This window comes from Labrus bergylta, chromosome 11 (genome assembly GCF_963930695.1).
Source record: "Labrus bergylta chromosome 11, fLabBer1.1, whole genome shotgun sequence".
In the NCBI taxonomy this organism is placed as follows: Eukaryota; Metazoa; Chordata; class Actinopteri; order Labriformes; family Labridae; genus Labrus; species Labrus bergylta.
Genome location: NC_089205.1, coordinates 10,678,860 through 10,693,723, shown reverse-complemented (window position 1 = coordinate 10,693,723; position 14,864 = coordinate 10,678,860). Strand labels below are relative to the sequence as shown.

Below are 14,864 nucleotides of genomic sequence, written 5' to 3'. Positions count from 1 at the left end.
GAGCAGATTCCACTTTTAAATAATTTAGAGCCCTAAATCCTCCTCCCTCTTTTTGGCTTTTTACTTTGTACAATACTACATAAAAAATATAAGGTAAAAACAAAGAAGACTAAGGTTCAGCATAGCAAAAGTTTACATGTCTGGGCATGTGTAATATGATTTAGGAAGATCAGTGTCGATTTAGCTAATTGTGTTGCCTGTTGCTTATTGTATGGCTATTTATATTTCAATACCCTTGTGTTTGTGATGCATGCATAATCATGTAGCCATAATCATTAGAAATATATCTTCTCTCAGCTTTTGTTCTAGTCTATATGTAAAAGTCAGTTCTGCTGGGAACAAACCTGTAGACTGGTTAAGTGTTTCACTACAGAGCTTCTCCCTCACACACAGATTCAAGCTTTGTCCCCATCTACTTGAAGGTCGGTGTCATGGCTTATGGCTGCTGGGATTCTGGTGTTGTATTTGTTTAGTCAGCTGCGGATGTGTCAATATAGCAATTTAGTTATTAAAAAACATACAGGCATTATATATTATAAAGTCACATGTATTATGTGATTCCCTACTCTATCCTGTTCTTTTGTATTAAATTATTATTAACCTATAATATGTTGGCCGTGTTTCTTACAAAGTGGCAAATTGACATGAATTCTATATTATTTTAATTAAAGTGCAGTCTTACCTTTATCTACACTTCTGTAAAATATTTTGAGGACATTAAACCATATGTACATACTTTTCAACAAAAATAGTAAGTCTTCACTCTTGTCTTTTCCCTTTCATTGTATCTTATTCATCAACTGTGCAGTCGTACTCTTAAGTCTATACTTGCTATATCAAAAATGCATACTTCTCATCCTAAAGTCAACTTCATCTGTATTCTAGTCCATTTAATTCTATTGACTTTTGTACTCTTTGCCCATCCCATTTTTGTGATTGTATGTACCCCATTGGATCTTAGTGTATACGGCAGCTGTCGCTTTAAGAGACCGTATGAAACTGTCCGGAGCTCATCACATTGCATAGTTCATCCTAAGGCATATTGTTGCCAAACTGTCACCTCTATAGTCGGTTATTCTGCTACTCATGGATGTAACCTATTTAAAGGAGCCTTCCTGGATAGAAAAGATGCTGCACTGACGCTGCATGCCCTCTTTTTTTTTTTTCAAAGTGAGTATCATCCTCTCTCTCTCTCTCTCGCCAATGCGGCACTAAGAGAAAGGCTACAGCGCACAATTGCATTTTGGCCATACGGTCATTTTAAGATCCCAAGAAAACACATTTTATTTTTAAATTCAAATGAGCCTTATATACAAACCTATTGCATAGCTAAGGATAGCTGATATCATTTTACTCTGGTAAGTTTGGCGTATTTCTGCATACAGTATTCTAGAGCTGAATGTTTTTCACTGCATGGTTGCCGTGATGTTATGATGTGAAGGACGGAGTGAAGTATTCGCTAATCCAACAGGACCCTTCGGAGACCAGTTTATACTTTGAAGTAGGCCCTCCTAGGCCCAGGCTACTTGACTTTGAGTTGATAATTGCACTTTCACGAGTCATGTTGATTTTTGTCAAAAGGCACACTGACAGATTCTTTCAAACAATAATACAGATTTGTTGGTCTATGGTAGTTTATCCAGCAGATAGGTAGAGGTAGACCTGTGCCCATCAAGAGTCGCATTAGCCTGAATCCTCCAAATCAGCCCTAAGCCTACGTATGTAAATAAATGGGATTAATCGGCCGGGTAGGCTATGTCGATCATGTTGACTATAGCAGCATGCAAAGTTTCAATCTTGACGACATGTCCAGTGTGGCGGATCAGGATGGAGGGGGAATACGCCCCTACTTCACTTCCTCCAGTAGTCTACGTGTGCATTGCGTTTCAGCTCCGTGCTCCCTTGTCCCGTCAACACCGTGTTTACAGTCAGCCACACGCTGCGCAGTCTGCAGGCTGCCACAGCTGCTGTCACCTGCAGCGCGGAGCAGCGCGGAGGTCCGCCGGAGTCCCGACAACTGAAGGAGTTCCCACAGTGATTACTTATAAACACAACAACAAACACACATAATGTAGGCTAATTGTTTTCAAACGTCAAAACGGATTGTTTATCCTGGAAATAAACTGGATGTTTAATGTTGTTTCGGTAGGGTAAGGCCCTATATGATTTCCTGTCCCGCTTGGTGTATCCAGTGTCCGTCATAAATAGAAGCCTATCTGAAGCAGATGGCTCCGGAAGTGCAAAATCCTGCAGTTCCTCCAGTGTCAGCTTGGGACTGGCTCCAGGAACACCGGAAGTCTCACATCCATGACTGGCAAAAAAAATCAGTTTTTACAGCATTAATAAACATGTTTACAGCCAGTTACAAAAAAGAAGTTGTGAAGTTACAAACAAGAAATAGTTCTGATTAGATTGTCATCACACATTGTACAGGGGGGGATTTATTATTTATTTATTTATTTTTAAACCGCTCTGTTTTGATTTTGAAAACAATATGTGTTATCCATAGTTAGTTGGATTATAGCTGACATGATTGACAGGTGGCCGCGATGTAACAGTTCGTCAAGAGGCTTTAACCCCGCCTCAACTTTGGCTCTAAGCCTGTCGTTAGGTTGACTAAAAGTTAGGCTGAGATTTCCAGCATGGCGGCGGCTGACGATGAGCCTCCGGAGCCCCCTGCTGTAACAGATGGCTGACGTTACTCAGACTTCATCCATTAATATTTACAGTCTATGAAACACACACATATTGAATAAATTAAAAACCTAGCTCCCCTGCCATGGCGGAGTGGAGACGGACTGAACATGCGTCTGCTGGAATAGGATCTGACTCTTCACAACACAAAAATAAGAAGCCAATACAGGCGTAGTGTTCCTAGCTCTGTAGTCAGTACATGAGCTGCATTTTGAACCAACCAAAGAGTCTTTAGAGATGTACTAAGGGCAGTCTGATAAAAGAGAATTACAAAAATCCAACCTGTAGGTAACAAATGCAGGGACTAGTTTTTCCTCAATGTTCTGTGACAGGATGTCTGGGGCGGCTGTGGCTCAGTTGGTAGAGTTGTCGCCTATCAACCAGAAGGTCAAGGGTTCAATCCCCTTCTGGGCAACGTGTCCTTGGGCAAGACACTGAACCCCAAATTGCTCCCGCTGCTTCGGTGACGGTGTATGAATGGGATTAGTTACTTCTGATGGATGATACTTCATAGTGACCTCTACCACCAGTGTGTGAATGTGTAGGTGTGACATGCAGTGTAAAAGCACTTTGAGTAGTCGGAAGACTAGAAAAGCGCCATATAAGCTCGAGTCCATTTACCATGTCGCCTACTTTAGAGATGTGATGAAGGTTTAGTAATTACAGGACCAAGTAGAACTCCCAGATTTCTAACCGGCTGGATGCCAGGCTGATAATATCTAGTTATGTTATTTAAAAAGGGTTGTTCAGGGCCAACTACAATAACTTCAGTCTTGTCAGAGTTCAGCAGCAAAAAAATGACTGGTCATTCAGATCCTAATGTCCTTAAAGTATGCTTCTAGTTTACATAACTGATTGGTGTCATCCAGCTTAATTGAAATATTTGGGTATCATCTGCCTAAAAATGTAAATATATGGAGAATTTTTCATAATATTACCCAGAGGAAAAATATATATAAAGTGAAGAGAATCAGTCTAAGAACTGAACCTTTGTTGAACTCCATGGCTAACCTTGGTGTGTGTAGAGGATTTGTAAATAATTGTTCTAGTCTCTGCAATAGGATGTGATGGACAATCGTGTCAAATGCAGCACTAAGATCTAACAGGACAAGCACAGAGAGAAGTCCCCTGGTCGAAGCCAGATGTAGATAAGTTGTAACTTCAACCAGTGCAGTCTCAGTACTATCTGAATATCCTGACTGAACATTTTCAAATAAACTGTTGCGATGGAGAAAGTCACACAAAAATTAGCCACCAACCAAAGTGTGAGGAGGAATCTGCACCAGGTAGGGCATGATGTGACTAATTCTATGTCTAATGTTTGGAATCTTATTATCAAAAAAGCTCATGAAATATTTTCTGCTGAGGGTTAAAGGAGTACATGGCTAAATGGAGCTACGACTCTCTGTCAGCCTGGCTCCTGTGCTGAAAAGGTATCTTATTTGGAAATGATCTGTTAAAAGAGGATTTTCTGGCAAAATTGTTAAATTATTGATTTCAAGGCCTTATTCTAGTACAAGGTCCAGGGTGTGGTAAGAATGATGAGTAGGTTTGTTATTCCTGGGTGAAGTCAATAAAGTCTAATAATGACATGAAATCTGTGCTAATAACAACAATTTATCAATTGTATTATGCTAATTTTATTAAGCTCCATATTTCCCTCAAGAGTTGTCTAAAGAACAGTCCAAATAAAAAACTATCTACTACAACTTTAAATGTAGTCAACTAATCTGACCTTGTCAGCATAGTGCTCAATTTAGTAAAATAAATAGATAAATACGCATATACTGTTTATATCCGAATGTTATTTGTATTTGCAGAACAACAAGCCCCCTCCTGCAAGGTGTATTTATTAAAGCATTGACCTTAGATCTATCTTTAAACTCTTATTGCAAACCTTAAGCTGATCCATTTCACATTGACAACTGGCAACCAATCTGCCTCCTTAATAATGCTTATTATATTGGAGAAAAAAAATTTCCAAAAAAATTAGAAACCTGTTGGAGTCCATGTCATCTATTGAACTCAAACTGGTTACATAATAGCATAAGACTTATGCTAGACCTTATTGATTATGCTGGTCTCTTCGTTGAAGATAGTTTCATTTAATTTATAGACATCCACAAGGCATGTGGCCCCCATTGAACTTAACTTCATATTATAGGCATTAGATAAGCTTTGGTAATTACTTTTGTTCAGCTATTGAACCATGAATAAGAATGCAGACAGGCACCTCTCCAAGATTTGATTTAAATTGTGAAGTCAGACAGGACTATTATTTCCCCCAGACGTATTCCTTTTATCCGCTCAGTTGCTATGTCATTTTGTTAAACTCAGTCCCTTGAAAGGCATCACAATAAGTGAAAAATAAATTGTTATTAGTCAACTGGCAGACGATACCACAGACAATATTATAATGAAAATATTAGCTCAGATATATTTGGTTAACCCTAAAATTAACTTATGGTCACCAAAATGCACAGAAATGACAACTTTAATCAACTGATGTTTATTGATATTAGTTGTAAAATAAATTTAACAAACACATTTCAAATCATTATTTATTACTTTATTATCTATTTATTAGAGAATCCTCCAGACCCACCTCAGCTGGTCTCAGCCTAGAAAAAAAACATGTTAAATATCTTAACTCATTGTACTCAGCTAGATATATATTAAACATATAATCAGATCTCTGTTGCATTATGGCATGTCATATAATATGAAAAAATCAAATGCTTTGAACCACCCTTATCTTGGGTTTGTTTTAAATATCTATAATAAAATGTTCCTAATTATCATCATAATCATACGTAAATGTATATAAACCTTTCCCTTGACAATGTCAAAACTATCATCCCATGCCTGTTTGTAAATGTGGGCCCCTGCCCCTCTAAGATCCTCATTACGTCCCTGATATGAACCTCAGCTGGTAGATGGCTGGCTAGCTCCAAATTGTTTGATCCCATAAGTACGCAACAACGCATGCGCGAAATATGATCGGTCCTTGGTAGCCCATATGGTAGAAGTAGTGAAGGCTTGCCAAATATGAAAAAGGGCTCTCTAAGAAATTGAATATCACTTAGTTTCGCGAATAAACACTGACGGCCTAAAGAACATTTAAGACCTGAGTGGATTTAAGACGACGCGGAAGTGGCCGGGAGGGGGAGATAACAAGACTTGTCTCCAGAGTTTTTGATCTGACATGCAGTGTAATCCATTATAGTTACAACATCGCATTTCGCCTTTGCAGTTCTGAGCGTGTTGATCAAAGGGGGGGTATCACGTAACCCTCTATTTCTGCTGATTTTATTTCCAGGAATCACAATCTGTGGTGAAGCGAATCGGCTTTTAGAGATGACTGTTGTCGGTGCGCACTGGACAGAGTCACAACAGGATCATGATACTAAGGAGGTTTAAACCAAACCCCGAGCACTGGCACGGTAAGAGAAAGCCCCCTTTTAAAGTCAATATATAAGCTATCATATTGACTTTGTCTGCTTGTATATTGTGAATGTTATAGATACTGTAGCACCCCGCTGTGCAGGTCTGACAGGTGAGGAAACTAACGGGCTTGTTGTTGACAGCCGTCTTCGGGGTGGAGTTTTCTTCTGCAGAGGATCGTATCAAACTATCAATGTGTGTGTGCCTGGGCACATAGCAGCAACGAGATGGCCAACTGTCCACAATCAAGGTTAGTGTAATATAATGCAAAACATTTCTGGCCACATTAAAAGTATGTTGTTGTAAAGCAACAGATAGATACACAGCATTGTGTCCTCCATACTGTTGTTTACCAATCTGTGTCATTCTACTGTAAGGTCCTACCAGGCCCAGCAAGTAGGCTACTTGTGCTGCTCTAGGCAAAAAGCAAGTTTTGCCCCAGTCATAAAAAATTGCTTAAATTGTCAGCATTACTATTGAGTCAACATGCACTCATTTTGAAACTCTATCAAGAATGGAAGTAAAAAAAAAAAAAAGAAGCAAGAATAGACTACAGCACGATCAGGACAACACATAGGCTCCAGATACTTTTCAAACAACCGTATTTCAAAAACCTCGAAATAAACAATTCCAAAGCACATCTCTCCCATACAACACTTTCTCATCTTGGTCACACACTCACTCACACACACAAAACAATTGAGTTTTATAAAGAGTTTTAACGCCTACCTTTCAGAGGTATACGTGATGAGCTTTCATCGCAGCAAAGATGTGACTTTATGTTGTGTGGAGGTCCTTAACAGTCCATGAAGTCTCTCTTGTTTTGTTGTAGCCTAGCTTAAGACGACTTATCAGAGGAAAAAAAAAGAGGCATTCTTGTGAGGCTGATGAACCGGTGTTACGGCTTAAAGAGTGGCCGTGTTAACTGGTGACATTCAGCTGAATGCGTTTGTGGCTGTCGTAGTGTCGGAAATATTCATCAGAATGCCATGTCTTTAGTGAAAACTGAACAAAGACATACTCGTTAGGATGTTTTCTGTAGACCTAAACAGTGGACTTTGTGCCATCTACATCCTTGTTTAGCTTAGTTGTATTTGCTAACACTCAGGATCTATGTATCTTAAAATTTAAACTCTTTGTTTTCTTATTCCTTTTTTCTAGTCTTTTTGGATCATTTTGGCTGTTAAATCATGCAGCATTATTTACGTATCCTCACATGGCATTTGTTTACACTCTGAGACGTATGTCTTGGAGACTTTAAATCAGTGTCAGTAGAATTTGCTGCCATTTCCTCTTATAGCTTTGAGGGGGAGTTGGGGGTAGGATGCAGCTGTAGGAGCAAATTGATCCACATATTTCTCAACAATTCATTTAGCCTACCGTACTGCCTACAGGATGAACTGCAATTTGTTACTTCACATTTTTTTTCCACCCTCTTTATAGTTAGTATTCCAACCCACTTCGAGAACCACTGCTCTAAAGTATAGGAGGTGGTGTGCTCATGCTCAGGTTGTCTGTGATCCATCTTGGCATGTAGGAGCAGGCTTTGGATGATGGACGATGGAGTATTAAGGGGGAGAGGAAATATGACTTTATTTACGATTATACAGTTTTAAATTTGCGAGAATAAAGTAATAGATTTACGATAATAAAGTCGTTGTTTTAATCTATTGTAAGCCTGTACCAGGAGAGCAGCATCTCCCTATAAGTAAATGAGAAAGTTAGAGCATCTTGTGAAGTTATATATTTACGACAACAAAGATAAATAACGATTAGTAGATTAACAGACGTGTGCCCAGCTCTGTTCATCAATAATGACTGTAAGTAATTCTCTAATGTCCTCTGGTGTCTAGATGCATTTTGAAACTATTGACAATGGTGCCTGGACGGTGTCCTAAGTTATGAATGTGCATAATTATTATTTATTTTTAAATAAATGAACAACAGTGTTCAATAACCATTGTTCTCTGATAGCCTGGTTAGCATGCCATTTGTGTCTGCTGACATGATCAAAATAGGCACAAATGAAAAATACACACGAAATACACTGAAATTCTTCACACTGTATACAATGAAAATGCTTTCAATAATAATTTTTCTACTACTACTTTTTTTTACAAGGTTTCCACGGGTAACAGTTCGTCATGACTACATTGGCCTGAGGTCCTATGAGGTCTCTCCCTTCACATCTGTTCAAGATGTCAAACAGTTGCTCTACGAGGAGACAAACCTGCCTGTCATTGAGCAACGCCTCACTCACAATGGGAGAGTGGTACGTTTTTTTTTAAATAAATACTTTAAATACTTCACAACGTAAAAAAATAGGAAATTGGTAATTTTGCCATTGAGAAAATAGCAAGCCTAATCTGCACCATTAATCAAAAACCTGTAAATTATTCAGAAAATTGTTATTGGTATGTTGTATTTACAAAAGATGTCTGTCCATAGTCTTAAATATTTAGGTTCTTGGTCATTGTTTGTTATCCAGCAGATGCATTTGCCAAACTATTATCAGACACCGGACTTTAAGAGTACATAAAGGTTGCTCAAAGATTTTAGAAAAAAAAGTAGGAAAAGTAGCAATTTTGTCTTTATCTAATTTTGAAATTGGCCTTAAAGAAGTTTGTAGTTTAGTAGAATTCATATCCTAGTCATAATCATAAACCCTTTATTTGGCTCAGTTTCAGTATGTAGTATATTATATTGCATAGATCACATTATTTGTCATTTTACAAAGTAAACTAATTATGTATGGAGTGATGTATTTTTAAAATGATATAGCTTTATTGGTACATTTAACAAATCCATGTTTATAATCTTATAATAATATTATTTAATATTAATCTAATAGTATTAAGTTACCATATTAACAGTGATTACTATAATTTTTATTGCTGACAATGGTCTCTGCTAGATAAATTGTATTTTGGACCAAACAGATGTATCTGTGATGTTTATTTAAGACCTTTCTTTTGGAAGGTAAAATACTAAAGGCCATAGATAGTTTGCAGAGTTCCTGTGAGTGCCTTATATAACTAGAGGTAATCCTATGGTTTTTGGCTTGGCTGATGGAAAACACCAGGTGGTGGTCAGTTCTAGAAGCCCCCCTCTGATCTCATGAGCAAAAATTAGCTGCAAGCCACAGTGCCACACCTACAAACTCAAGTCACATACACTGCATCAAGTACAAAGGGCGTACAAATCAGGACAAAACTCAAGATAAAAAATATTAGTGATGAATTTTGTCCTGAGTATATTATACTGTATGAATATTATCATGGTGCCTTTAGAGTTACATTGTTCTACTGCCTGATTCCATTTAAATTAGAAACAAAGGAGGAGGCACTGTGCAAAACATTATGTAGCTGAGTTGTAGGCTTTTTAGAGGAAACTTAAAGGCAAGTTTTGCCTCTTGTATGTGATTTTTATTTTATTTCTTTATACTAAATGCGTGTGTGTCTGTTCTGTTAGTGCTTTCAATAATATATTATATTGTCATACCGTATATCCAAATATTTTATACTTAAGCACACTAAGCAAAAGGTATGCATTTTAATAATCAATTCATTTATATATGGGCAGTATCAACATTATTTTTTACATGAAATTCAACATGAATTTAATTTAATTTATCTTTAATTCTACAAATAACTATTGCACAGGGCAGTGACTGCAATGAGGATGACTAAGAGTTTTTCATTAAGCAGAGCTCAGTTTGCTGGACAGCGTGTTAATGTACAAAGACTGCAGAGTGGGTCACCTTAAAAAGCCTTACTGTAAGAGCAAGGGCAGCAGTTTCAGGCATAGTACAAATGCTGTCTCCCTGCTGCATCAAAAGATGAAACCTCAAAATAATTTTGAACACACTTATGTCAGCACGTATAGTTGATCAGTCTGATGAGATACTTATTGTATATTTACTTTGATATTTACTTAATAGTTTGCATCAAAATGATTGTCAGTTATTGGCTTTCAAGTTGTTCAATGAGTGTAAAGTAACATTTAAATTAAAGGCAGATGTAGAAGTTTTCATTTTTTGAGATTTGTTCCTCAATGACAATGCAGTTAGTTTCTCACAAACCACTTAATTGGCTATAAAAAAGGCTATAAAAAAAGATATAACTGTGTTGGTTGTATTAAAAGAAAACACAAGCTGTATTGGAGTAGCAGTACAATATCTTATGTAATTCAAAAGTTTCAAGTGACAACTGTGCAGGTTTACAAAAATACAAAATCCATAAGAGAGGCAAACGCTGCGGCTAAACGCATGCAATTGAACATTCCATAAGACAATATCCTCGCATAACATACTAGCATGTTTTTATTCATTTATTTTCCTCATTAATAATATTATTGTCTCCACATCCTTCACTTCTAGCTGGATGACAGTGTGCTGATCAGAACATTGGTGCCTGCCGGAAGCCCAGAAGTATCTGTAATACTGGAGGGAAGAGGCCTTAAAGGGGGAGGTAGGATTTAAACAACCACTTCTCTGTGAAAATACCAATTTTGAATTTGATTAGTCTTACTCAACACTGCTTTTACAGGGAGGTTTGGACAGACTACACCCCCACTTGTTGAGTTTTTGAAAGATATTTTGAGGAGGTACCCTGAGGGTGGACAGATTCTGAAAGTAAGTGTCATGCTACATTATTTTTTTGATTTTTTTTGTGGATCTTGGACCTAAAAACAACAAAAAAATAGTTTTTATTCTTAGAACAATAGATTCTATTTTCTTTGTTGTGTGCTTTTAATGTTAAGATTTCATCCCAGGCAAAGGTTATAGTCTAAAGACTAAAGACTATAGTCAGTAACACGTGACATTTTGACTGCTGCCTTTTGTTTTAATATTATCAGACTTTTGGGATGAAAGCATTCTCTGTACCAGCTAATGTCATCATGTACATTACCTGTCCTAAAACCACAACAAAGGGATTTTCTTTCTAAATGAATGTACTGCTGTGTTTTATTTCAAGGAGTTGATTCAAAATGCAGAAGATGCTGGAGCCACAGAAGTCAAGTTTATGTACGATGAGAGGGAGTATGGAGTGGAGTCACTGTGGTCAGCTGACATGGCTCAGTATCAAGGTCAGTTGTTACGGTACACATATGCACATCAGGATAGACCAATGACAATGCATACTATCCTTCATATGGAGAGAATAGGGTTCAAGCCCTTGTGATGGCAGCAGTTTCCTTAAGCATCATTAAGCAGTTTCTCTGTTGACCTCCCTGTGAACAGAAAATAATTGATAATGGGAGTATTAGCATAATACATAAGTGCACTTTACCTTACTGAATATGTATAATTAGGTTTTCCTAACTTGTTTTTGGTTTTAACTCACTATATTGCAGGTACCGCATTGTATGTCTACAATGATGCCGAGTTCACTTCGGAAGACTGGAAAGGCATTCAGGAAATTGCAAGGAGCAGGAAGCGAGATGACCCTTTGAAAGTTGGAAGATTTGGGATTGGCTTTAATTCCGTTTACCATGTTACAGGTGTGATGTGTATTGAAGAAAGCTATGATTTCTGATATCGAGTGCCAATACATGTTTTTTTTCCTTCATGAATAATCAATCTTGAAAATCTGATAGTATCCTTCGTGAAGAATTATCTTGGCAAAATATTATCTGGGAAACTCTGTTAGTGTTTGCCTATACTTTTTTTTTTCGCCAAGCCTGTAAAAAGATGACAATTTTTAATTGATAATTTGAGCTTTACATCAGAATCAAATCACAGGAGAAAAAATTGCAAATGCAATACCAGGTCTTAACCCCTGGTAATAAATAAGTTATTTGAAAGTCCTTATTGAAAGAAAGTTATTTAATGTATTCATGTGGGGCTGCATTTACCATTATCAACCAATCTGCTGTTGATTTTCTCAATTCATGCATGGTTCATAGTCTATAAGATGTGAAAAAATAATTGTGGCCCTTACTTTTTATGAAAGTCTAGGATTACACCTTCAAATGTCTGTTTTTGTCTCAAAGACAGCCCAAGATATTTTGTTTACAATAACACACAAATGTTCAACTTGGAAAAACTGAAGAAAATGCTTTAATTTATAAATCATGACTTTAATAATAACAAATGTTTCTTTTAATCTCACATTTAAACTTTATTTTAGTACCACTCTGAAATTGACAACAGATTAACGTTTGAATATATAGTGACTGTGTTTTCTTCTCAATAATTAGATGTTCCTGGAATATTCAGTGGAGACCAGATAGCCATGTTGGACCCTCATCAGACCCTATTTGGAGTGCATGAGTCTGGACATTGTTGGAACGTGAAAACAGACCATAAGGAGATCGCAGAAATGGCTGACCAGTTTGCTCCATTCATTGGGATTTTTGGAAGCACTGAGAAAACCATTAAGGATAGCAGTTTTCCTGGAACGTTGTTTCGCTTCCCGCTCCGCATGAAACCCTCCCAGCTAAGCTGCAACATTTACAACAAAGAAAAGGTTTTGGAGCTCTTTGAGTCTTTCAAAGCAGATGCAGACACAGTTCTCCTCTTTCTTACGAGCATTCAAAAGATTTCCTTACATGTACGTGAGTCTGATGGTACAGAGCACATGATGTTTCAGGTTACATCAACCGGGAATACTGATGATAAATTAGAAAGACCTAACGCACTGAAGACAGTGAGTCAGGCTGTAAACAGCTATAGCGATGGTGCTCTCACTTCGAAAATAACATGCGTCACTTATAAGGTCAACATAGAGACACAGGATGAAATGGCCAAAGAGACTCAGAGGATGACATGGCTGGTTTGTAATGGTGTTGGGGGCAGAGGACTGTGTGCAGAGTTAGACTCTCTGGCAGATGAACTGAAGTTCATGCCTACCATTGGCATTGCTCTACCTCTTACTTTGATGAACAAAGAAGACAAAGGTGCCACATCTGGTTTCTCAGGACAAGCTTTTTGCTTCCTTCCTCTTCCTCCCGGAGAAGAGAGTGAGACAGGGCTTCCAGTTCATGTAAGTGGCTTTTTTGGACTCACAGACAACCGTAGGAGTATCAAATGGCGGGAGGTGGACCAGTGGAGGGATCCAGCAGCCTTGTGGAATGAGCTGCTGATAATCACTGTCACCCCTAGAGTTTATTTCACACTCATAACTGACACTATAAAAAGGGTGCAGACAGAAAAGGACCAAGACTTTCCACTATCCCCTACAGGGACGTATAGGGCCTGGCCAGACCCTAAGCAGGTCAAATCTCGCTGGAAACCTATCCTCAAGCCACTTTATGAAAGCTTACTGCAGCAACCAGTAATCTATTCACTCAATATGAGCTGGGTACAGGTAGAGCAGGCTGTGTTTTCAGACCTTGACACAGATAAGGACATTTCAGCGACTGTGATCAACTACCTCCAAGGCACAGGAATGCAGGTGGCAAAAGTATCTATGGTTGTGGACGCTGTCTTAGCTGCCTACATAGCCGAGTCCTCTGAGGTGAAGAAAGTGACTGCATCTTTGTTGCGGCAGGTGATCAGGAAGAACAAACCCAAAGGGTCCTCACAGGAGAAGCTGCTGCTGCTTGAGTTTGCACTAAGTGATGCTAATTACAGTGACCTCATAGGACTGGAGCTCCTTCCACTGCAGGATGGGACATTTACAACCTTTACATCTCCTGTCAGTGAAAAGGATGCCATTTACATTGCATCTGAAGAATACCCCAGGTAGAAAAAAACGGAATTTTATTTATTTATTTACACCTCATTAGGAGGCAAATTGCAGTCTGTATTACAACTGAGTTGATTTTCATGTCAAAATAACACTAAGTTGCCTATTTTCTCTTGCATTTACATTAGGTCTCTGTATCCAGGTCTTCAGGGTCGGTTCATGTTGGAAAACCTCAAACCTTCAGTAATGGGCAGTTTAAAGAAAGCAGTAAAAACGAGAGGTAATGTAACATGACTTATTTATAACAAATAATTACTTACACATAAATGCATGTATGTAAATGTCATTTTTACCTTGCATTCACATAGTGTCATTCAGGGCTGGGTATCACCACTGATTGTCTGAATCGATTAAATTTTCCGATTCATAAGGTCCCGATTCGATTCGATTCGATTCCCGATTTGATTCGATAGCAATTAATTAAGGGATATTTAAGTTACAACACCAATTCTGTTTCAATATGATTAGGATTCTCAAAGAAAACATATTAAAAAGGTTCAGGTTTACATAAAAAAAATGTACTCCAAAGCAGTTACATGAATGTACTTATTAAGTCACCTTAGAAAACAATTAATCTAGATGAATTGCCTTGAGGCTTGCTTGAATTTGCCTTGCCTGAAAAACATGTGACTGAGTCTCCAGTCATTGTCGCTATAATGAGAACAGGGTCCGAAATTAACTTTTTGACTCACCGACCAAGGTGGCTAGATGAAAAAATTCAAGCATATATTTTTTTACCAGCCGAAATAACAAATTTAGTTTTTGTCTCACTTACACATTTGTTACATTACATTTAATTGAGTTAGTAAAGTCATATGTTCTGTTGAATCAAGAGATGTAAATCACGGATTGAATCATTTTACCAGATTAGGAAATTGAGAAATTCAAAAAAATATATTTATACCTTTATTTTCTAAATCCACAAAAACAAGCTTTTCTCTCTATTTTACTTCGATAATGTAAAACACCTAATCTAAGCAGACTGTTTATTGTCGGAGGTGTGTGTTTCTCTGACTGCTCCTGCTGCGCGTGTTG

General features: G+C 37.8%; 1 protein-coding gene across 4 annotated transcripts in view; it reads left to right on the top strand.

Moving 5' to 3' along the window:
- Positions 1–660: 660 nt before the first annotated feature.
- sacs (sacsin molecular chaperone) overlaps positions 661–14,864 on the top strand; it is a 33,259-nt gene continuing 19,055 nt past the window's right edge. The window contains exons 1-10 of one of the 4 annotated variants that reach the window (XM_065960367.1): positions 661–1,170; positions 6,014–6,137; positions 6,282–6,388; positions 8,260–8,410; positions 10,517–10,607; positions 10,686–10,771; positions 11,115–11,226; positions 11,494–11,640; positions 12,340–13,825; positions 13,958–14,049. In XM_065960367.1, the coding sequence (XP_065816439.1) occupies positions 6,366–6,388; positions 8,260–8,410; positions 10,517–10,607; positions 10,686–10,771; positions 11,115–11,226; positions 11,494–11,640; positions 12,340–13,825; positions 13,958–14,049 (2,188 nt within the window). In that variant the 5' untranslated portion in view covers positions 661–1,170; positions 6,014–6,137; positions 6,282–6,365. Of the gene's footprint in view, positions 1,171–5,689; positions 5,907–6,013; positions 6,138–6,217; positions 6,389–8,259; positions 8,411–10,516; positions 10,608–10,685; positions 10,772–11,114; positions 11,227–11,493; positions 11,641–12,339; positions 13,826–13,957; positions 14,050–14,864 lie in introns of those variants that run through there. The other 3 variants (XM_065960365.1, XM_065960366.1, XM_020642853.3) reach the window with 3 other exon arrangements.